The sequence below is a fragment of the Rattus norvegicus genome, chromosome 5 (genome assembly GCF_021556685.1).
Source record: "Rattus norvegicus strain SHRSP/BbbUtx chromosome 5, alternate assembly SHRSP_T2T, whole genome shotgun sequence".
Taxonomy (NCBI): Eukaryota; Metazoa; Chordata; class Mammalia; order Rodentia; family Muridae; genus Rattus; species Rattus norvegicus.
The window spans coordinates 151276213-151298405 of NC_141538.1; the positions used below are offsets into that span (position 1 = coordinate 151276213).

Genomic DNA, 22193 nt, shown 5'->3' on the forward strand with positions numbered 1-22193 from the left:
CAAGGGCCTCTGGCCTTCCTCTTGTCATCTTCCTCCAATGAATGAGCTTACGAGTTGGGCAAGTAGGGTAGGGAGCCAGGCCCTGGGGTGAAGCCCTGGCCTCAGGGTGTGGTGAGGCCTAGTCTAGCAGACAGTTCTAGAACCCTGGGGTCTGGACACTACTCACCAGGGGGTCAGGTAGGGGGGGTCGGGGTGCCAGGGGAGGCGGGTTGCACGCAAAGCATGCTGGGCCCCCTTGGCGGGTGGGTGGGGGGGAACAAAGCTGGCATGGAGGCCTCAGCTAAAATTAGCTGCTTCCCTGCGCGGGAGCGAGCATGCCTGCCAGCCGCCCAGATCGCCGCTGCCTTGGCAGGCCATCTGTCGCCACGTTTTTTTGCTAAGTCCCCCAGGGCCCCCTAGCTCTAGCCACCCCCAGGGGCTAGAAGGACTCTGTTCTGAGAATGTTGCTGAGGAAAGTTCTGGCTGTGTGACCTCAGGCTAGGTCTGTCCCTCTCTGGACTTTCCTACAGTAAGGGGGCCTTGAACACTGTAGTCTGGGATCCTTTAGTCCTGTGCAGCAGGTGCTCTTGTGGGTCATGGGGATGGGAGGGGAATTGAGTGTGTCCTCCCTCCCTTTGAGCTGTTGCTCCAGTCCAAGTTTCTAAGGTAGTCCAAGTTAGGTTGAGGGTAAAGGTGAGGGGGCTGGGCAGACTTGTATCCGACTCCATGGTTTTAGCTTAAGGCACTCTGTCCTATATCCAGCAACACCTCAACACCCCCACCCCACATCTCAGGCTGCCTTAAAGAAACAGTCCATGTGGGAAGCCGGGCAGTGGAAACAGGGTTCCACTGCTAGCACTAGTTTAGCCGATATCTGTGGGAGCCCCAGCGCCTCCGTTATTTTTTCCTCTTCCTGTTCTGCTTGGCTTCTGTGGTCTTCTGAGGCCAGCTTTACAGATGGGGAACTGGGAGTCAAGAGATGAGGGTCCTTGAAGAAACCGGGGAGTGGAACCTGCTGCCCGCCCCTTCTCTCTTCCCCAGCCAAAGAGGCTGGGCTGCTGCTGCAAGGTCACCCAACTTGGCCTGGGAGGAGCATAGACTTGAACCCAGGCCTCTTGGCTCCCAGCCTTCCACACCACTCTGGCCAGCAGGTTGGGCCTGTTCCTTAGTGAGTCATGCTCCTGGACTCTGTCCTGCTGTCCCTATCCCCACTTCTATGGCCTGAACTGTGGAGAGGGACAACCTTTCTAGCAAAGGGAGTTCAGACACTATGGGACCCTTGAGTTGATTAGAAATGGAATGGGAGCTTGGGAAGGTGACATTTCCCAGTTTCTGTGTGCCCTGGCAGCTCCTCTCCTAGTCTCTTCTCAGTACCTGACTGCTGGTTACCCAGGCAGGAAGGAGGCCACAGTACCTCCCCTCCTGGTGTCCAGGGAGCAAGGTCACACCCAGATCCCTGAGTGTCTCCACCTCCTCCTGGGGCCAGAAGCATTTGTCACTGAGGCAACGTGGTGTGGCTGTGCCCGGTTCTTGCTGGGGTGACATTCATGCCCTGTGAGCTGTGACGCTCCTGCAGGCAGAGGACAGACAGTGCCACCCATGCTGTCGACAGTGCTGGAATAGGGATGTGGGTGGGCTGTCACCTGTCCAGAGCAGGCAGAGGTGGATGTCTTGTCTAGATAGGGGACTCTGAGAAGGACACAGTTGTGTCCCATGGCGGGAACTATTTTGGTTCACTGTGTGTGACAGGTTTTCTCTGCATCCCACATCCTGTCAATGGGTAAGAGGTGCCTGGTTAGGTAGTCACACTGTTGTGAGGAGTGACGACTGGATACCTGCCTTGTGCCATCTGGGGGTATCGGATATGACCATCTCACACTTTGAAGGAAGCAACAGGTTGTGTGCTCAGCTCTTGGTGTTGGGAGGATTCTCGGTGACTGTGTGCCTGTCTTCTGTTTTGAGGGTGGCATGCATAAGTATCTCATGCTGTTGGGATGTTGTCAGTGAGGTAGGAGCCCGTCTCTCACCCTAAAGAGACTACATACTACCCTGTGGTGTGTGGCTAGCAGTTGGTGGGGCTTCCCCATGTGGGCCACAGGGCCCCCAAAAGGCTGGCCAGAGGAAACACTTGTGGCCCTAAGCACAGACAAGTGGGAGGTTGGGGGAAGGGTGTCTTAGTGCTGCATGACCTACCTTCTGACCCAAGTACCAGCCTTTGGAACTGTGCCCCAGGAGAAAGGACCCAGTGTTTTTCAAGTAGTGTGAGAAAGGGGCCTCTGGGGCCTAGGCAGGTGTGTGTCTGAGGAGGTAGTGCACCCGACAGGGTTTGCATGAGGGCTGTGTCCCGATGGGCCTAAGGACCCTATTGCCTGCCTCTTCTGCCCCTGAAACTGTTAAACTAATTAAGGCTGTGGAGCCGCAGGATTAATCGGGGCAGCTCACGCGGGCTGGGGCTCAGGTAGTCGATTAGTGCGCCGCGGAGGATATTGGATTTCTGAACCGCAAGTCAGCACTATTCGGGTCTGTTATCTCGGAGGCTTGAGGGTCAGCAAGCGGGAGGCTCAGGCACTGGCTGCCCTCACCAGCCACCCGCCTGGGCATCCACTTCCCAGCCCATGAGGCCCTCACCTAACGTCCCACTCTGTCCACTCCACCATTTCCTTAGGCTCTCCTTCATCAGCCTAGTCTCTGTCAGACTGCTGTCTTCTCTGCCTCTCTCACTGGTTCCTTCTTGGCTTGAACTCAGTCTCTGTCTGGGGCCTGCCTAACCCAACCTGCCTCCTTCCTTGTCCCTGTCCCCACAGTCTCTGTTCACCTTTCTCTTTACCGGCCTCTGTCTTCTGTCCTTGTCTCTTTCTCTCTTCCTCTGTGCCTCTGGTGTTTGCTAAAGAACCCCCCTTCCTTCTCTCTCTTGTGTGGTCTCTGCTGGTGTCTGCAACCAGAACAAATCTCCCCCAGCCAACACCCCCGAACAAGGAGGCCAAAGCAGCTAATGGGAAACATGTGATTCTGCCTTGTGCCTGGAGCACCGTGAAGGGAGCCTTAGTCCCAGCCCAACCCTGCTCCCCCCTTGCCACATTCCCCCACCACAATCCTCTCCCTGCAATGGCAATGGGCATAGCTGAATGCTCCCTAGTTATTTATTGGGGGATGGCATTTATCAACTGGGGACTATCAGGATATGGGGGCTCTGAGGGCAGAGCTGCTCCTTAGCTTTCTAAGCCCCCAGAGCCTGGCAGACCTCATATAAACTCTTCCCTCACCCACCCACCTTATGAAGGAGAAGAGGGTGGAAGGTTAGCTGAGCCAAGGGGACCAGTTAGTTACTGGGGTGAGGCAGGGGCTCAGGACACTGTGGAAGTGGGTGTGCTCCCTGAAGGCCTCAGAGCAGCTAGGCTGTGTTTCCACCATGCCCACCCAACCACGGGGAAGCAGGGAACGGATGGATCAGAGGGAGGCTCTGGCAGGTTGGAATTCTCCTCTGCCTGTGGATAAATTGTCCCTAACCCAGGCTTGGGGAGTTGTCTGCTCAGAGGGACAGAGAGAGGGAGAGAGAGAGCACACGAACACTCAAGTCACTCTAGAGAGAGGGATGGAGGGAGGGAGGAGAGAATGGCACATACAACACACAAACACAGTGACACAGAGCCTCACAAAGGTAGCACACAAACGCCGAGGTACCACTGTGCTGACAGGCACACAGAGCTCTCACACGTGTTGACACTGACACTCAGCTATCCTGGCACAGATACATAATGGGATAACACAAGGACCCTCCAACATACACAAATACACGGTGTGCACATACTCACAATGATAAGGTCATAGAAATCTGCACATGCAAACACACCCGCAAGCACATGCTGACCATGGCAAAACAAACCTACAGGGACACTGTGACCAGTCACGCCATTATGCCGTGACCCTGAAAGCCCACAGAAAGGAAAGGCAGAGGTAGGAGGTAGGCAGTGCTGATCTGCAGTGACACCAGCGCCTACAGTCACAGGCCTGGAGATTGGAAACCTGCAGGGACAGCAGAGGATAAGCCACCCGCCCCCACCCTACTGCCGAACACATCCAAAGAGCTCTGAGGCAGGCAGGAGCCAGTCTGGCTCCTGACACACTGAGATTCAGTGAGCCAGGCACGATGTACACACAGACACACTCACAGCTGGGCACACCTGTCACAGGCTCAGCTAAATACACAGAGACATGAGCAGAATAGAAATTTAGATGGTGGGCATAGCCATAAGTATAAAGTGAAGACACTTAATTCTGATAGATACATAGATTCAGCTGACACACCAACCACCACTGATCAAACTCATGATCCCATGCGTGTGAACTGTATGTATTTTTTTGTGGTGCTGGCAGTGGAACCTAGGATCTTGTACTCTAGCAAGGGCTGTACCTTTGAGCTACACCAGAGCCCTCTCCCATGTACAGTCCTAAGCATTCAGCTATCCACACTGACACACAGAGACCACACTGATGGACAGAGTAGACCCAGCAACCCACAGACAGACGTGTGTATTTACTCAGCTGACTGAGTCTCACGGATGCACATTCCCAGGTAACCAGAACCTGTAAACTTCTATGAGGCTTGGTTCTTTTTTTTTTTTTTTTTTTTTGGGGGGGGTTTTTTTTTTTTTTTTTTTTTTGGGTTCTTTTTTTTTTTTTTTTTGGAGCTGGGGACTGAACCCAGGGCCTTGCGCTTCCTAGGCAAGCGCTCTACCACTGAGCTAAATCCCCAGCCCCATGAGGCTTGGTTCTTAAATCCCCTCCTCTCCCCCGGCTCTCCCAGGCCTTAATGCAGACAACTGGGTAGGAAACTGGAGTGGTGAGGAAAGCCATGGTTATTAAAACAAGTAGGGTGGTGGCGGTGGCAGTGGTGGTGCACACTTAAAGCCTGGCTCTCGGGAGGTAGAGGCAAGGAGTTCCAGGCCAGCCTGGTCTACAGAATTGAGTTCCAGGCTAGCTAGGGCTACACCAAGAAACCCTGTCTCAGAAAAACAAGAACAAGAGGCCTATCCAGTTGCTGCTGGAGTTGGGCAGGCGCCAGCTTCATGTGCACCTTCGTGGTAATGAGCACACTTACCTCTAGGGACAGCAACTCAAGTGTGCACCAGCCCCCAGCTTCTCTAGAACCTTCCCTCTCGTTCATGAGATGTAGGTCCCCATTTTTAGGGATGGGAAAATGGGGAGTCATTCAGGATGTATACAGCATAAGGAATCGAGTCTCTGTGGTGTACAGTTGTGCACACGTGTGAGTATCTAGACATGCAAAGGTACTGCTTCTCAGCAAGAGCCTGGGGCTGTGAGAACAGGGACCAGGGGCTGGAGAAATGGCTCAGGGTTTAAGATCACTTGTTGCTCTTCCCAAGGATCTAGGCTCTGTTCACAGTACCTATGGGGTAGCTTACCAACATCTCATAACTCCAATTCCATGGGGACCTGACACCCTCTCCTGACCTGTGGGCACTAGGCATGCAAAACATTTAAAATATAATAATTAAATATTTTTTAAAATTATTTATATTTCATGGACATTAGTGTGTGTCTGGGCGAGGATGTCAGATCTCCTGGAATGGAGTTACAGACAGCTGTGAGCTGCCGTGTGGGCGCTAGGAACGGGACCGGTGTCGTCCTCTCTGCAAGAGCAGCCAGTGCTCTTAGCCCATGAACTCTCTCTCCATTCCAAGTCATTGAATTTTTAAAGAACTAAAGCAGGTAGGTTGTAGGTAGGGATGAAGTCAGGGCTGGACTGGACTGGCATTTGCAGAACATGCTTGCTTGGCTCAGTCGTTCTCTGCCTCAGCTCATCCTGTATCCGTGCTTATCCTTGGTGTGCTGTGTTTGTGTCTACAGATGGGAGCTTGTCTGATTGTCTACTCATCGGCCTGGACCCCAGAGCCAACCCAGCTGAGTGAGTGCAGAGGGTCCCAGGTGAGGGGCACTGCTCAGGCCTGGGCAGCGACTGCCCTGGAGAAGCTGATGGTGGTGGAGACAGACCGTTCCTGCTGAGTTGGGCCTCTGCAGTCCCTGCTCAGGTAACTGAGAAAGTCGGGCCTGGGCCAGTGTGACAGGGATCTCCTCTTAGCTTAGGCAAAAAATAAGGAAGGAAGAAACATTAATCTGGCTAGCCTATTTGAATTCCCCATTATCCAGAGAGGGAAATAGAGGCTCGTGTAGTATACAGTGAGTCCCTTAGCATCCTGCCTCCTAGCCTAAGGACTCTTCCCTATGCCTCGATGACCTGGAGAACTGGGCGGAGAGATGGGCTGTGACAGTGACCAGGATTCAGGGCAGAGGTGGAAGCCAGCATGTCTGATATGTGCAGCTGACCTCCCCAGGACACCTATCTGGAGTTAGAGAGCTGGAAGGCCAAGGTGAGGTACTAGGAGGCTTGGTATCCCAGGTGTGATGCATGCCCAGCAGCTGGCAAGAGGGCGGAGCATGGTAGGACCCATCTTTCTCACGGCCCAGGTTTAGCCCACCCAGGCTCCTAGCCTCGGAGGCCAGGTGGGGCTGCCCTGCCCTATATAGGCAACTCCCTGAACTGACACATGAAGCCTCAGGCTCCAGGAAGCTCCTTAGAGTTTAGCCTGCTGGGAACCCCACCCAGCTTCCAAAGGAGCATTCCTGAGGTCTGCATGGGGGTTGGGCCTCCAGGGATGGGAAGGGTGGGGAAGGCAGGGCTGTGGGAGGATGTGAGGCTGTAAATGTACTGGTGCTGGGTTTGTGTGCAAGCAGGTGTGTAGCGCTCTCTGTCCTTAGTGCACAGGGCTATGTATGCAAGAGTTACATAAGTGGCCTAGGCGGGGGAATAGTTAAGAGCTTCACCTGTGTGCTGTAGTGGGGACTGCAGGATATGGGTCCTGTGCAGGTGTGGGCTGTCTATCACACAGGGTGCTGCTAGTGGACCAAGATTCAAATACCCTTGGGTGGGTCTGGTGTGTGCTCAGGGTCCTGGGCACAAGGTGAGGTGGCATGTGCACATGGCTCCCTTTGTGCTTTGGAGGTGGGCTGGGCAGGATTTGGGCTGAGCCAAGCTCAGCAATGCCCAGCTTTGTGGCCAAACTGCTGAAGTCACTTCCTTTTCAACAGTGACTTTCCAGGGGGAGGAGTTCTTCCGACCTGGTCGGCAGCGAGGGGCGGGGCAGAACTGGCTCTCTCTCTGGGGAGGGACGTGGGCGGGGGCGGGAGAGAGGTGGGAGGAGGTGCTAGTGGTACTGGAAGAGGGAGTCCTCTGGGAGACAGAAGGAAAGACAAGGACAGGAGTCTGGAAGGGCCAAGGGCAGGAGGGGATGGGGGTGGAGTGGGGCGGAAAGCACAGTCCCTGGGTGACCTCGGAGGGAGGAAGGGAGGGCTGCCAATGGGGTGACCCTCGGGTTCAGTGCGAGCTGGCAGTGGCGCCTACACACCTGGCACCCGGGGCAAGGGGCTGGCAGGGGGCGGTTCAGGAACAGACCTGCTTGCCAGGTGCCCCACTCTGGACAGGAAGAGGGTGGGCGGGGGCTGTACAAAGAAGCTCTGTGTGACTGGGGATAGGGTAGGGTGGGGTATGCAGTGCTGTGCTGTACAGTTCTGGGGTGGGGGGAGATGATGGCCAGGGGGCGGGGCAGTACCAGTTCCCCTTGGGGCATCAGTGGCTCCAAGGGGACACCTAGTGGTCAGGGGAGGTAGTGCATCTTGATGACAAGCTAGGGGGAAAGAGGTTAGAAGTGATAGTTGAGACAGTTAGAGGAGCCGGGCTAGGCTGACTCTCTGGATGGTGAAACAGTTTGCTTTAGAGGATCCTGGCAGAACCAAACTTACACAACAGCCAAACTGATTGGCATGGCTGTGTGTCCTTACGGGCATGACTAAGCCTCTCTGTGCTCACGTTTAAATGCAAAGTAAGTGACTGGTTCCTTGTTATGATCTGGGGCAAGTTTCTACTTGCTAGAAGATCTGCATATTAGGTGGGCACTAGGGGCTAAAAGGAAGGGAAGACCAAGAGGATGATATATGAAGTTCCTGAGAGAAAGGGGGCTGGCAATCCTGGGAGGTAAAGCCTCAGTGGAGAACAGAGGTCCTGAGGGAGGTTTCAGAACAGCCATGTTTCCCACTGCTAAGAGACTAAGGACATCCGTGGGCCTTCAAACCCGCTGAGGGAAATGGGAGGGGGAGTGCGTGCAGGCTGGAGAGAGGGTCATGAGGCCGGAAGTGAGAGCTGGGGCTGGCAGCTTGGCTCCCCAGGGGAGGTTAGGGGTGGGTGAGAGGGGAGGAGGGCTGGGGAAGGGGTGGGGTGGTCAGAGCCACAGTGGGGGAGGGTGGGGCTGGGGATCAAGGATGTGGGCTGGCGCTTCCCGGCACTGTGCTCTGCAGGTTGGGGCCCCCCTCCTAGCCAGCTGGTGTCCCTGTGGGCAAGCTCAGACACTGACCCAGAAGCAGACAAGCAGACAGAGGACCCTTTGACTTTTCATTCACAGACTTGGGCTAGATGGTACCTTTGAGAAGAGGCCAAGAGAATGGCTGCCTGTTGGGGTGTGGTGGGGAAGGGAGCCAACTGCTTCCCTCAGATCCTGAAGGCTGCAAAAGAGCAGTGGACAGTGAGGAGGATGTGGCCAAAGGTCTTCATGGGTGGGTGGAGCAGAAGCAACCACTGGAGAGGAGGTTTGTCTCTTCTGCCAAGATTACGCCCTTGGGCCCCAAGTGGGAGGTCTCTAAAGCAGGAAGGCCTGGCCAGCCCCACCCACAGCAAGAAAGGAGTGGGGCTCCTGGTAGGTATCTCCAATAGCTAGGTCAAGCCACTCATTCACTAGACTCTGAGCTCTGAGGCAGGATCTTACTATGTAGCCTTGGTCGTCCTAGAACCGTAGACCAGGCTCAGCTGCAACTCAGAGAGCCGCCTGCCTCTGCCTCCCAAATGTATACCTTTGCCTGGCTGCTTCCACACTATGAAGGTGTTCTCTCTTCAAGAACAACAGTGCTAGCTAGGTTCATTTGGTGTGGTGGTACATGCGTGTGTCGTTAGCACAGGCAGAGGCAGGAGGGGGGGATAGCTGCAAGTTTGAGGTCAGTGTGGTCTACATAGTAATTTCCAGGCCAACCACAACTACAAGTAAAATCTTGACTCCCAGGAAGAAGGTAGGGGGGCTGGAGATGTAACCATGTTGGTAGAGTATTTGCCTGTTGTGCACAAAACTCTGGGTTCAGTTTCTAGCACCACAAAAACTGGGTGTGGTAGTGTGGTAGGTACATGGTGTAGGTAGGCAGAGTGAGGAGAATTAGAAGTTCAAGGTTATCCTTCGTTGCCCAGCTGCTGTTGGGCCAGCATGGTGCACACAGAGAGTTCCAGGTTACGCTGAGAGATCTCATGGGTGTATATGTGCATATGTGTGTTTGGGGGAGGGGGGAGCAGTGCTGAGCTAAAGGAGGTGCATGTCCACAGCTTAGGCATGAGAGAGAGAGAGAGAGAGAGAGAGAGAGAGAGAGAGAGAGAGAGAGCGCTCACGCGCGCGCCAGCCTTGAGTTAGCAGGTACAGAGGAGGGGAAAGGATACAACCTGGGACAGTGGACAGAAATAAAGACCAACCTGGATGAATGGACAGCAGAAGGTCCCTTCATATGCCATTTGTGGCCTCAAGTGAAGTCTCCTAGTCGCTCCATTTCAGTTCCCTCTCCTGTAAAATGGAAGAGAGCACAGGGTACTCATGGCGGGGGGTGGGGAGCATGGGGGTGCAGATTAAAAGGACAGCTTCCCAGATGTCCCTCAGATGTGTGAGTCAGGCCCTCCTGGACTAGGGCCTGGGTATCTGGAGTGTTAAACAGCTCCTCCGCTCCCCCGAGCTCAGGGTTTGGAAGCCAATGGCTTAGATAATTTCAGTGTTCCTCCCAGCCTTAAATTAGACCACAGCTCTAGAAGGAGCCTTTCCAGAAGTGGCTAAAGAATTGTTGCAGGAGCTGAGAGGAGAAAGGGGGTTTGGCCTTAAAAGAAGTAAGATCTCTGCCTCTGAACAGCTGTGTGGCTTCAGGCAAGGTTCAAAGGGCTCTGGGCCCGTTTGCTCTGCAGCTCCAGGATAATAAACCATGGCCGCCTCCTGGGTTGCTCTGAGGACTCAGTGGGTCATGCGTGTGGGCTGCAAAGTTCTGCACACTCTTCCTATGGGCTACATTCCTTTCCAGATGTTGAGAGGTGCCGCCAGCAGAACAGACAGCCTTGCCCTCCCTGGTGGTGCTTAGAACCATCAGTGACTTGCTGATTGCTGCCTACCACAGGGGCCCACAAGAATGTACTTTCCCAGTGTCTTCTCCCTCATTCAGCTTTCCATTCTCCCCGTGGGCTAGCACTGGGCAATATGGCAACCTGTCCATAGAGTTTCTAAGTCAGGACCAAACAATAGGCAGTGATCAGTGGCTGCTTCCTAAGACCTTCCTTCCAAAGTTGGGGCTCATGTGGCTCGCTGAGGTCCTGGTCCCTGCTCAGCTCTGAGTCTTCAGGCTCCTTTGGGAGTCAAACATACCTAGATCTAAGTCCCAGCTCCCCCCACCAGCTCAGAGTCACTCTGTAAATATTTACGTAGCATCCATAGCCCAGGCTCTGGGGTCAGAGGATACAGCAGTAAACAAGACAGATGCGATCCCTGCCCCTGAAGAGCCCACAGTCTCAAGGGAGACACACACACTAAATGGCCAGTCACACAAGTAATTGATTACAGTTGTGATAAATCCTAGGAAGGTGAAGTGGACAGGGCTCCAAGAGGAGAGACGGGAACTTCAGAGACTGAGGAAGGTGAGGGGTGCAAGAGAATGTCCCTTTCCACATTCTTGACACTGTTTCTCCCTCAGCATCATTCTTGGACCTAGAAAAGAATAAGAAAAAACTGCATGAGAGCCGGACATAGTGGCACATGCCTGGAGCAGCCCCTGTCCACTACCTTGTTTTGAAAACGGGGCTGAGAGGCTGGGGATTTAGCTCAGTGGTAGAGCGCTTACCTAGGAAGCCCAAGGCCCTGGGTTCGGTCCCCAGCTCCGAAAAAAAAGAACCAAAAAAAAGAACCAAAAAAAAGAAAACGGGGCTGAGAAAGCTCGGTGCATGCAGGTGCTGATCATCAAACCTGGCAGCAACCTGCATTTAGTCCACAAGCACGTGTGTGTGTGTGTGTGCACGCTCACACAGCTGTAATAAGATAGGAGCTCAGGAAATGGTTAGCAGTCGAGAGCACTGGCTGCTCTTGCAGAGGATCCAGGTTCAGTTCCCAGCACCCGAATGATGGCTTAACAACCATCTGTAACTCCAAATCAGGAGATCAGTGTCCTCTTTTGTCCTCTGTGGGTACCAGGGCATGTACATGGTGTATACACGCAGCCGTGTGAGGCAAAGCACTCAGACACATGAAATGAAAATAAGCTTAAAAAAATACAAAAGACGGGGTTGGGGATTTAGCTCAGTGCCTAGCAAGCGCAAGGCCCTGGGTTCGGTCCCCAGCTCCGAAAAAAAGAAAAAAAAAAAATACAAAAGACGGGTGGTGGCGGCACATGCCTTTAGTCCCAGCACTCAGGAGGCAGAGGCAGGTGGCTCTTTGTGAGTTCAAGGCCAGCCCGGTCTACAGAGCATATTTCAGGATAGCCAGAACTATACAGAGAAACCCTCAAAAAACAAAAAAGTTGTTTTGTTTTTTTTTTAAATGTCACAAACAAAAACTCCAAGGCGCAAACAACAACAAAACCCGTCTTTTTGGACACTTGTGTGGAACAGAACTGTTGTGGATTCACAGAGCTTTCTTTTTTTACTCGGCAGGGGACAGGGCAGATGGGCTTATCTTCGTGGTACTTGGAGCCCTTACTGGATGGTTTCTTCAAAAGTGGGCAGGATAGCGATTGACCTGTGTATGGCAGGGAGGTTAGATGAGATAAGTCTATTAAAGTGCTTGGTGGTGGTGGTGGCAGTAAAAGGTGCCAGGGTCTTTATAGCCACCTTCCTGGTGACTTCCAGATCCTTGTCCCCAGGCACTTTCCTCACTTGTCTTTGCAGCTCTTAATCCATCCACTGATTCTTAAGTCACGTAGGGCTTTACCTGTTCAAATGTCTGACTGCCCAGGCCTTGTACAAAGTAGAAATCCCATAAATAATGAGCATATGAATGAATGAATGAAGTTGGTTCATGTCTGAGCCTCCATTTCTTCATCTGCAAAATGGGGTTATTAATAGCCCCTACCTCACAGGATCGGTATGAAGAATCAAATGAAGCAATGCCTGGACAGCTTCCAGCCCAGTGCCTGGCGTGCAGTAGGTGCTCACTAAACCTGAGCTACGGTGGTCCTTTCCAGGCGCTGTCCACACCCCAAGGCCTGGGCTCAGGCCGAAGTTGCTCCACAATACCCTCAGCTGACAGCCAGCGACTGGCAGAGTCCCCAAGCACGGGGGCCCTCTGTTTACCAGGTCAGATGGGGAGCCTTGAGGGAGCTGGGTGGCATCTAGAAAGGGGCAGGGCGAGTATGGATAGCGGGGGTTAAGTGTGGACCCTGAATAATCTTGGGGGAAGTCAACTCTGATCGTGTCTTGTTGCCCACAGAGATATCCAGTGTGACAGCCCAGGCGGCAGAGCCGAGGGTGAGTGCAGCCTGAGGACCAAGGGTGAGGAGGAGAGTCGCTGTGGTGAATGGGTCTTTCCAGCCTTCTTTAGTTTTCGGTCTAGTGTTATGTAGTGTGGCCATCTTGCTCTGCTACTAGTCCTCCCTCTCCAAGATATGGGGATCTTGTCATCCATCTCTAATAGTTGTAGGAGTGGGTCACGTACCTGGATGCCGGGGCCCAGGAAGAGTTGAGTATGTACACAGGACAGAAGACCTGCAAGCAATTTGGGCCATGGCTGGAACATAGAGGGGAAATAGGATCAATAAGGTTCAGGGGCACGATATTAGGATATAGATGCTCAGTGAAGAACCTCTTGCCTTTCCTTCCCCGGCAGGTTCTGGTCCCGGCCTCTCTCACCCTCATGTCAGCCCCGGCCCCGCCCGGCGGCCCGAGGAGGACAAGGTCAGGATGCGTGTGAAGCCCCAGGGCCTGGTTGTGACTTCCAGTGCCGTGTGCAGCTCTCCTGACTACCTCCGAGAGCCCAAGTACTACCCCGGCGGCCCCCCAACCCCCCGGCCCTTGCTTCCCACCCGCCCCCCTGCCAGCCCACCTGACAAGGCCTTTTCCACCCATACCTTCTCCGAGAACCCACGCCCACCCCCACGTCGGGACCCCAGCTCCCGGCGTCCACCAGTCCTTGCCAAGGGAGACGACCTGCTACCCCCTCGGGCAGCCCGGCCTGTCTCCCAGGCCCACTGTCCCACACCGGCCCCAGACAACAACTCCCTCCGTCACTGGGACAACGGGCGTGTGAACCTGCATCCGGTGGTGCAGCTGATTGACATCATGAAGGACCTGACACGGCTGTCCCAGGACCTGCAGCACAGTGGTGTGCATCTAGACTGCGGCGGGCTGCGACTGAGCCGCCCACCCGCTCCACCGCCCGGCGACCTGCAGTACAGCTTCTTCTCTTCACCCAGCCTGGCCAATAGCATCCGCAGCCCTGAGGAGCGTGCGACCCCTCACGCCAAGCCAGAGCGGCCCAACCACCCCCTCTATGAACCTGAGCCCGAGCCCAGGGATAGTCCCCAGCCTGGCCAAGGCCATGGTCCTGGAGCCACAGCCACGGCCACTGGTCTGCCCCCAGAGCCTGAGCCGGATGGGCCTGACTACCCTGAGCTGGCAGACGCTGACATCCTCAGTGAACTTGCCTCCCTTACTTGCCCTGAGGCCCAGCTCCTGGAGGCTCAAGCCCTTGAGCCTCCTTCACCACAGCCTGAGCCGCAGCTCCTGGACCCCCAGCCCCGCTTCCTAGACCCACAAGCACTAGAGCCTCTAGGAGAAGGTTTGGAACTACCACCCCTGCAGCCTCTTGCGGATCCTCTGGGACTGCCGAGCTTGACTCTGCAGGCCCTAGACACCCTACCTGACTCCTTGGAATCCCAGCTCCTTGACCCTCAGGCCCTCGACCCCCTGCCCAAGTTGTTGGATGTCCCTGGTCGACGTCTAGAGCCCCAGCAATCCTTGGGACACTGCCAACTGGCTGAGCCCTTACGCCTGGACTTGTGCTCACCTCATGGTCCCCCTGGGCCTGAGGGCCACCCCAAGTACGCCTTGAGGCGCACTGATAGGCCAAAGATCCTGTGTCGCAGGCGGAAAGCTGGAAGGGGACGGAAGGTGGATTCAGGACCTGAAGGTCGTCTGCTGCCTCTTCCCATGCCTACAGGGCTGGCAGCTGCCCTGGCTGAACCCCCACCGCTGCCCCCACCACCACCACCTCCTGCTCTGTCAGGCCCAGTTCCTGAACTGGAGCCAGAGTCCTCTCAAACTCCAATGGTCCCCACCCGCAAAGGCAAGTGCAGGGGAGTGCGGCGGATGGTGGTGAAGATGGCAAAGATCCCTGTGTCACTAGGGCGGAGGAACAAGACCACGTACAAAGTTTCATCCTTGAGCAGCAGTCTGAGTGTGGAGGGCAAGGAGCTGGGCCTGAGGGTGTCGTCGGAGCCCACCCCATTGCTGAAGATGAAAAACAATGGCCGGAATGTGGTGGTGGTCTTCCCGCCAGGTGAGATGCCTATTATTCTCAAGCGAAAGCGTGGCCGCCCTCCTAAGAACCTGCTGCTGGGTCCTGGCAAACCCAAAGAGCCAACAGTGGTAGCTGCCGAGGCTGCCGCTGTGACAGCGGCCACCATGGCCATGCCGGAGGTGAAGAAACGGCGGCGGAGGAAACAAAAGCTGGCATCCCCGCAGCCGTCCTACGCAGCAGACGCCAATGACAGTAAGGCTGAGTATTCCGATGTCCTTGCCAAGCTGGCCTTTTTGAACCGCCAGAGCCAGTGTGCTGGGAGATGCTCGCCACCCCGATGCTGGACACCCAGTGAGCCTGAGTCAGTGCACCAAGCCCCGGACACTCAGAGCATCTCTCAATTCCTGCACCGGGTGCAGGGCTTCCGGAGGCGTGGAGGCAAGACAGGAGGCTTTGGAGGTAGGGGCGGAGGCCATGCAGCCAAGGCAGCCCGCTGTTCCTTTAGTGACTTTTTTGAGGGCATTGGCAAGAAAAAGAAGGTGGTAGCAGTGGCAGCTACTGGGGTTGTGGGTCCTGGTCTCACTGAGCTGGGGCATCCACGCAAAAGGGGCCGAGGCGAGGTAGATGCTGTAACTGGGAAACCCAAGCGCAAGAGGCGGTCCCGGAAGAATGGGACTCTGTTCCCAGAGCAGGTGCCCAGTGGCCCAGGCTTTGGGGAGGCCGGTGCTGAGTGGGCTGGGGACAAGGGTGGTGGCTGGGCCCCTCACCATGGGCACCCAGGAGGGCAAGCTGGCCGAAACTGTGGTTTCCAGGGAACGGAGGCCAGGGCTTTTGCCTCCACTGGGCTGGAGAGTGGGGCTTCAGGCCGTGGCAGCTACTATGCTGGTGCACCCTCAGGCCAGACGGAGCTCAGCCAGGAACGCCAAAACCTCTTCACTGGCTATTTTCGGTCCCTGCTTGATTCAGATGACTCCTCTGACCTCTTGGACTTTGCCCTATCGGCCTCTCGCCCAGAGTCCCGGAAGGCATCGGGCAACTATGCAGGGCCTCCCTCCAGTGCGCTGCCTGCTCAGCGGGGGCTTGCCACCTTCCCAAGCCGGGGAGCCAAGGGTAGCCCAGTGGCAGTGGGCAACAGTGGAGCTGGGACAGACCCCTCCTTCCAGCCTGTCCTGCCTTCCCGTCAGACCTTTCCACCAGGCCGGGCAACAAGCTATGGGATAACCCCAGCCACTTCAGACTGCCGAGCAGCTGAGACCTTCCCAAAGCTGGCTCCCCCTCCTTCAGCTGTGGCCCGCTCGCCTACAACCCACCCTCCTGCCAACACCTACCCACCTCAGTATGGTGGCTATGGGGCAGGACAAAGTGTGTTTGCCCCAGCAAAGCCCTTTTCAGGCCAGGACTGTGCTAATAGTAAGGACTGCAGCTTTGCCTATGGCAGCGGCAATAGCCTTCCTGCCTCACCCAGCAGCGCCCACAGTGCTGGCTATGCCCCGCCGCCTACTGGGGGTCCCTGTCTACCGCCCAGCAAGGCCTCCTTCTTCAACAGCTCTGAGGGGGGCCCCTTCTCTGGGTCAGCTCCCACACCCTTGCGCTGTGACAGTCGAGCCAGTACTGTCTCACCCGGTGGCTACATGGTACCCAAGGGCACCACAGCTTCTGCTGCCTCTGCGGCCTCCTCCTCTTCCTCTTCCTTTCAGCCCTCACCTGAGAACTGTCGGCAGTTTGTGGGGGCTTCTCAGTGGCCTTTCCGGCAGGGGTATGGAGGCCTGGACTGGGCCTCGGAGGCCTTTAGTCAGCTCTACAATCCCAACTTTGACTGCCACGTCAGTGAACCCAATGTGATCTTGGACATCTCGAACTACACGCCACAGAAGGTGAAGCAGCAGACTGCTGTGTCCGAGACCTTCTCCGAGTCATCCTCTGACAGCACCCAGTTCAATCAGCCAGTTGGTGGTGGTTTTAGGCGTGCCAACAGTGAGGCCTCAAGCAGTGAGGGCCAGTCAAGCCTGTCCAGCCTGGAGAAGCTCATGATGGACTGGAATGAAGCATCATCTGCTCCCGGCTACAACTGGAACCAGAGCGTCCTCTTTCAGAGTAGCTCAAAGCCTGGCCGTGGCCGGCGGAAGAAGGTGGACCTGTTTGAGGCCTCACATTTGGGCTTTTCAACATCCACCTCAGCCACTGCCTCTGGGTATCCGTCCAAACGGAGCACCGGACCCCGGCAGCCTCGGGGTGGCCGGGGTAGTGGGGCCTGCTCAGCCAAGAAGGAGAGAGGTGGTACAGCGGCCAAAGCCAAGTTCATCCCCAAGCCACAACCAGTGAATCCACTGTTCCAGGACAGCCCAGACCTTGGCCTGGACTACTATAGTGGGGACAGCAGCATGTCACCACTGCCCTCCCAGTCGAGAGCCTTTGGTGTGGGAGAACGAGATCCCTGTGACTTCATGGGACCTTACTCCATGAATCCATCCACACCTTCTGATGGCACTTTTGGCCAAGGCTTCCACTGTGACTCTCCCAGCCTGGGTGCTCCTGACCTTGACAGCAAGCATTTCCCACCACTGGCCCACCCACCCACAGTGTTTGATGCTGGCCTGCAGAAGGCCTACTCACCCACCTGTTCACCGACACTAGGCTTCAAGGAAGAGTTGCGGCCACCACCTTCAAAGCTGACTGCCTGTGAGCCCCTCAAGCATGGTCTTCAGGGGGCTAGCCTGAGTCATGCAGCCCAGGCCCACCTGAGCTGCCGGGACCTACCGCTAGGCCAGCCTCACTATGAGTCCCCTAGTTGCAAGGGTACAGCCTATTGGTACCCACCAGGTTCAGCTGCCCGCAGCCCACCTTATGAAGGCAAGGTGGGTTCAGGGCTGCTGGCTGACTTCCTGGGCAGGACGGAGGCTGTCTGCCTCAGTGCCCCTCACCTGGCTAGCCCACCAGCCACGCCCAAGGCCGACAAGGAGCCATTGGAGATGACCCGGCCCCCAGGTCCACCCCGTGGCCCTGCTGCAGCCACTGCTGGCTATGGCTGCCCACTCCTTAGTGACTTAACTCTGTCCCCTGTGCCGAGGGACTCGCTGCTGCCCCTGCAGGACACTGCCTACAGGTATCCAGGCTTTATGCCGCAGACACACCCTGGCCTGGGTGGGGGTCCTAAGAGTGGCTTCCTGGGGCCCATGGCGGAACCTCACCCTGAGGACACATTTACCGTCACCTCCCTGTAGTACCAACTGAAGTGCCGACTGGACCACGAGGTTTTGTTCCTGGGTAAGTCTGGGGATGTGGGTGTGGCGGGCAGAAGCCTGGAGGTTAGGGAGGGTGAGAATGCTTATCGATGGATGAGGAGGAGAGCTACAAAGATTCGAGGGAGGGTATAAGATTTTTACCATCAAGAAGAAAGGGCTCAAGATTAGAAACTGAACGGTAGAGCCAGAGATTGGACCAGACCGAGCATTCATTCCCATTCTTTCTAGGCCTAGGCAAGAAACACCACAAAACCACTTATCTCTTAGGAGGGAGGACGTTTGTCTTGTGCTTGGACGAAGAAAGGAGTGGGCCAGTCGTTCGCCCAGGCTTCTACAGGCTCCTGTGTTGTGGCTACTTTGCAAGAACTTTACAGAATGAACCATAGGATTCTTTCTTGACCTCCTATTCTCAAAAGCTTTTTGTGGGGGGCAGGTGTCTCACTACAGAGCCCTAGCAGGCTTCATACTCAACCTGTCTATGTCCCCTGAGTGATGGAATTAAAGGTGTATACCACCCACCAACCCCCAGCCCCTCAATGCTTTAGAAAAACGTCTTCAGCCTGCTAGTCAGACCCCTGTGGGGCAAAATCCAGATTCTATAAGCATTGCCATCTACACCCTGGGAAAATACAACCCATGGGGCCTATCCAGATAGAAAACCAGTCCCTTTCCTCAAGCCAGGGCTTCTCCAGAGTCCAGTTGCCTGTTCAGAAACACTTGCTTTTGGGTACTATGCCTTCATGTTTGAAGTCTGATTTTTAGGAAAATAAAGGGCAGAAAATGAGCCGGGCCATTGGTGGCTCACACCTTTAATCCCAGCACTCAGGTGGCAGAGGCAGGTGAATCTCTGGAGTCCAGCCTGGTCTACAGAGAGAGTTCCAGGACAGCCAGGGCTACACAAAAACCCTGTGTTGAAAAGTCGAAAAATGTTCCCAAATAACTGTGAAGAGAATAGTAGGGTTGAAAGAACTATCTTCTTGAAGAACATCCTGTTTCAGAGTCCAGCCACAGCTAGTCCCACTTTGGGGCAAGAGGCCTCTCACATAGTGGGCCCCATGAGCCCATTGGCAGAGGAGTCACTGAGAGCTTTACTAAAACCTTTACTCATTACTCTTGCTGCCCCAAAGCCTCCTGGGTGTCTTGCTTCTTGGTGGACTAGCTTGTCATTCCTGCTCTCGAAAGGCCATTTGAGGTCAGAGTGACTCAGGGTCCTGGATGAAGTAAAAGTCAGTGGAAACTTATGACCCCCGCTTTACCAGACCCCAGATGCCCTGGTGCCTGAGGGTAGCAAAGAGCCATTGCTGAGAGCCAAGAGGCTCTGGGGAATACTAGTTCTCTGTGTGGCCACTAGCTTGCTACATGTCTTTTAAGCTCTTGCCCTTCCCTGGCCTCTGTTTCCCCGTCTGTTTGAGAAAATTGGCTTTAATACTGAGTCTCTCACAGGTCTGCATGGCAAAGACAATGGCTCAAGCATTTTTTTTTTTTCTTTTTTCCGGAGCTGGGGACCGAACCCAGGGCCTTGCGCTTGCTAGGCAAGCGCTCTACCGCTGAGCTAAATCCCCAACCCCCCCCCCCTTTTTTTTTTAGCAGTGTTTTTTCCTTCCTTCCTAATGAAGCTAAGCCAAGATTAAAATGGCCTTGCATTCTCCATGCATCTCCCTGCAAGCAGCAGGGCTGCAGATCTGAGGCAGGCAAAGGGAGAAGCTGCTTAGGGTTTAAAATGTCAAACCCTTGATCCTTCTCACCGGAGGGGAGATGTCTCATGGATAATCCAGAAATGAAATAATCCCAAAACTGTTCCTCCCAGACTCTGGGATGGAAAATGAATGGGTGTGGGGGCTGGGCGTTTGGGCAGGTCACAGCTCAGCACAGTGCATAATAGAACCACCCAGCTAGGCCTGAATGCAGGAGGAGTTGGGACGCCTTCCAGCCCCACATTCTAGCCTGTTCCCCACCCAGCACTGGGAGATAGCAGGGCTGTCCTCACAGGGACGTGTGCAGTCCCAGAGCCGTCTGTGCAGCCCTCCCCCTGCACATATCAGCCATTGGAAGCACCGAAGATGAGATGCTTGATCCTCAGAGGGAAAGGCAGGAAACACGGGATGGCACAGAGCACTGGTTGGGTAGAGGTGTGGAAGAGAATAGTGCAGGGCCCACTAGGACGTTGTGGTAGTTTGCAACAGGATGCCCAGACCTTCCAGCTGCCATCACAATACAGTAGCTGCGTGGTAGGTAAGATGGACCATTGTGGGCAGAGGGCACGGCAAGCGAGGTGGGAATGGGGTTGGCTCTGAAGAACTGATGGACAGAAAGGCAGGAAAGCTAAGCTGGGCCAGATTGGCAGAGGCCTGGCCCGTAAGACACTGTGAGATGTACAGGGAGCCATTGCAGAGTCACAGTGGGACAGGACAAGCATCAGAAGAGGAGATCAGACAGCCAGCTACGATGGTGGCTCACACTAAAATGGTCTGAGACCGTTTCCCTTCCTTAGTTAGGATACCACATGAGCACCTCCTTGTAGGGCACCCCTTTGGGTGCCAAGGACTAGTTAAGACCCTGTGAGAGAGAGGTTGGAAGATGCGGAGGGGAAAGTGGCAAGGAGGGGAGAGTAGAGGGAACCACAGAGGACTTAAGCAGAGAGGGCAGGGACATGCTCACTCACCCACACGTAGTGAGCAGCTCTAACAGGCATTGGGGAAGCAGCACTCCAGCTCTTTCGAGCTCATTCTGTGGCAGGTTCTGAGGAGACAAAATAGACAAGACTCTTGTCGGGAGTTCAGCACTGACCTGGGAACTTTAAAACAAGAACACAGGGAACCTGTAAACAGCTGGTAGGAGATGGCGGGTGCCCAGAGGTGGAAAGAAGCAAGGATTGCACCCCAGGTACCAGGCATTATGCTGAGAAGTCCTGTACACGTGTGTGTTGTCCCTGTGTGTGACACTGCCCCAGGGTCCTCACAACATCCTGGGCAGAGAATATGTTCTAAGCTTTCATTGGAGAGCTAAGGAAACAGGGAGGCAGGGCTGCTCTTCACCCACATCCCCAGCTCCCTGTCTGCAAAATGATAGCTCACGTAAGGCAAACCCTGGGAGTTGTTTTTGTGAGACATCTGGCTATGTTTTAGCCCTGGCTAACCTGGAACTTGCTTCCTCCTGCCTCAGCCTGCTGAGTGCTGGTCTTCCAGGCATGTACCAGAAAGTTAAATGACTTATGTGGGTTTGGGGTAAGAAGCTGAGCTTGAAGAGGGGAGATTGTGAAGCCAGGGAAAGGCACTGCGCAGGGGAACTAAGGGCAAAAGCAAGTTCTGTCCCCGGAGAGTTGGGAGGTGAAAGATCAGGCAGTTGGGAATGTGTGTCCTGCCTCTGCTGAGAACTGTACCTGATAGGACAGTTAGAGATAGGTGAAAGGAAGGGGGTCTTGGGCCCATACAGGCATCTTTTTGGATCCCCTAAATGAAAAGCAGACCCACACAGACTTAGCTCCATACTGGGACCCTTGAACCAAAGACCAGCCACAGCAGACCCCAGGAGTAGAGATGAGAAGGTGGAAAGGGACCAGATACATTCAGGAATCTCTAATCCGCCTCTCTTCCCTATTAGGTCTTGGCTGTAGACGTGAGGCCAAGAGAAATGTCACAGGTCCTCCCAGGTTACACCAGCTGGGGCTGGACCGGAACAGTAGGCAGTTTCCAAGGCCACCATCCAGCAGGGTCAGCAGGCATGCCCAGGCCTGGCTGCTCTGGGCTTTGTCTCTCTGAGTTTTGAATCCTTAAGAGGTCACTTGATCTTGCCTCTGGCTCTGAGCAAGAGGTCTCATGTCAGGCCTCAGCCGGCCTTGCCCTGCTTCCTCCAGGCACCAGGTTTTTCTCCCTTTTCTGAGGTCACCCTCTAGTTCTACTGCTTGCCTTCCCTGTAGCCATATTTAGGCTAGGCCTTCTTGTTTAAGGCCCCCGCTTCTTGGAAATGCCATCTCTCTATGAACATACCTTCCGCTGCTGCTCCTCTCTCTGCACCCCACATTCCTGGTAAAAGCAGACCTCTAAAACTGGCAGGCAGTGGCTAGGAGTGCATGTCTGTGGCTACACACAGGCCCCTATGCGCAACTTGGTTCCACCCCTTACCAACTAGGTGATCTGGTGACTCACATAACCTGGTGATTCACCGCATCTCTATCTCTTGTAAGAATTAAGGGGATTGACATGTAAAGCCCTTACCCCATCCTGGCTCACAGGAAAGCATCTAGTTGGTGGATGGTAGATGGGTGGATGAATACCTTCCCACGGTCTGAGTTCTGGGTCCCTAATTCAAGCAGTGTGAGTCACACATCTCCAACCCTCGTCCCTGACCTTTGCTTGACCAAAGCTAGCCCTCCTGTGTCTGTTGC

General features: G+C 54.9%; 1 protein-coding gene and 1 long non-coding RNA gene across 33 annotated transcripts in view; one reads left to right on the forward strand and one right to left on the reverse strand.

The window, feature by feature from the left end:
• Nucleotides 1–22193, forward strand: part of Ahdc1 (AT hook, DNA binding motif, containing 1) — a 66735-nt gene that overhangs the window by 37432 nt on the left and 7110 nt on the right. For 8 of the 32 annotated variants that reach the window (XM_087550062.1, XM_087550057.1, XM_087550065.1 and 5 more), the window contains 4 exon segments: nt 5848–6029; nt 12295–12406; nt 12540–12577; nt 12936–17831. In XM_087550062.1, coding sequence (XP_087406188.1) covers nt 13010–17788 — 4779 coding nt within the window. In that variant the 5' untranslated portion in view covers nt 5848–6029; nt 12295–12406; nt 12540–12577; nt 12936–13009 and the 3' untranslated portion in view covers nt 17789–17831. 32 annotated transcript variants of the gene reach the window in all.
• On the reverse strand, nt 10656–20553 carry LOC120102997 (uncharacterized). The gene is made up of 3 exons (XR_015621188.1): nt 20472–20553; nt 12765–12836; nt 10656–10826 (listed from the first exon to the last, which is right to left on the reverse strand). It is a non-coding gene; the product is annotated as an uncharacterized LOC120102997 (long non-coding RNA).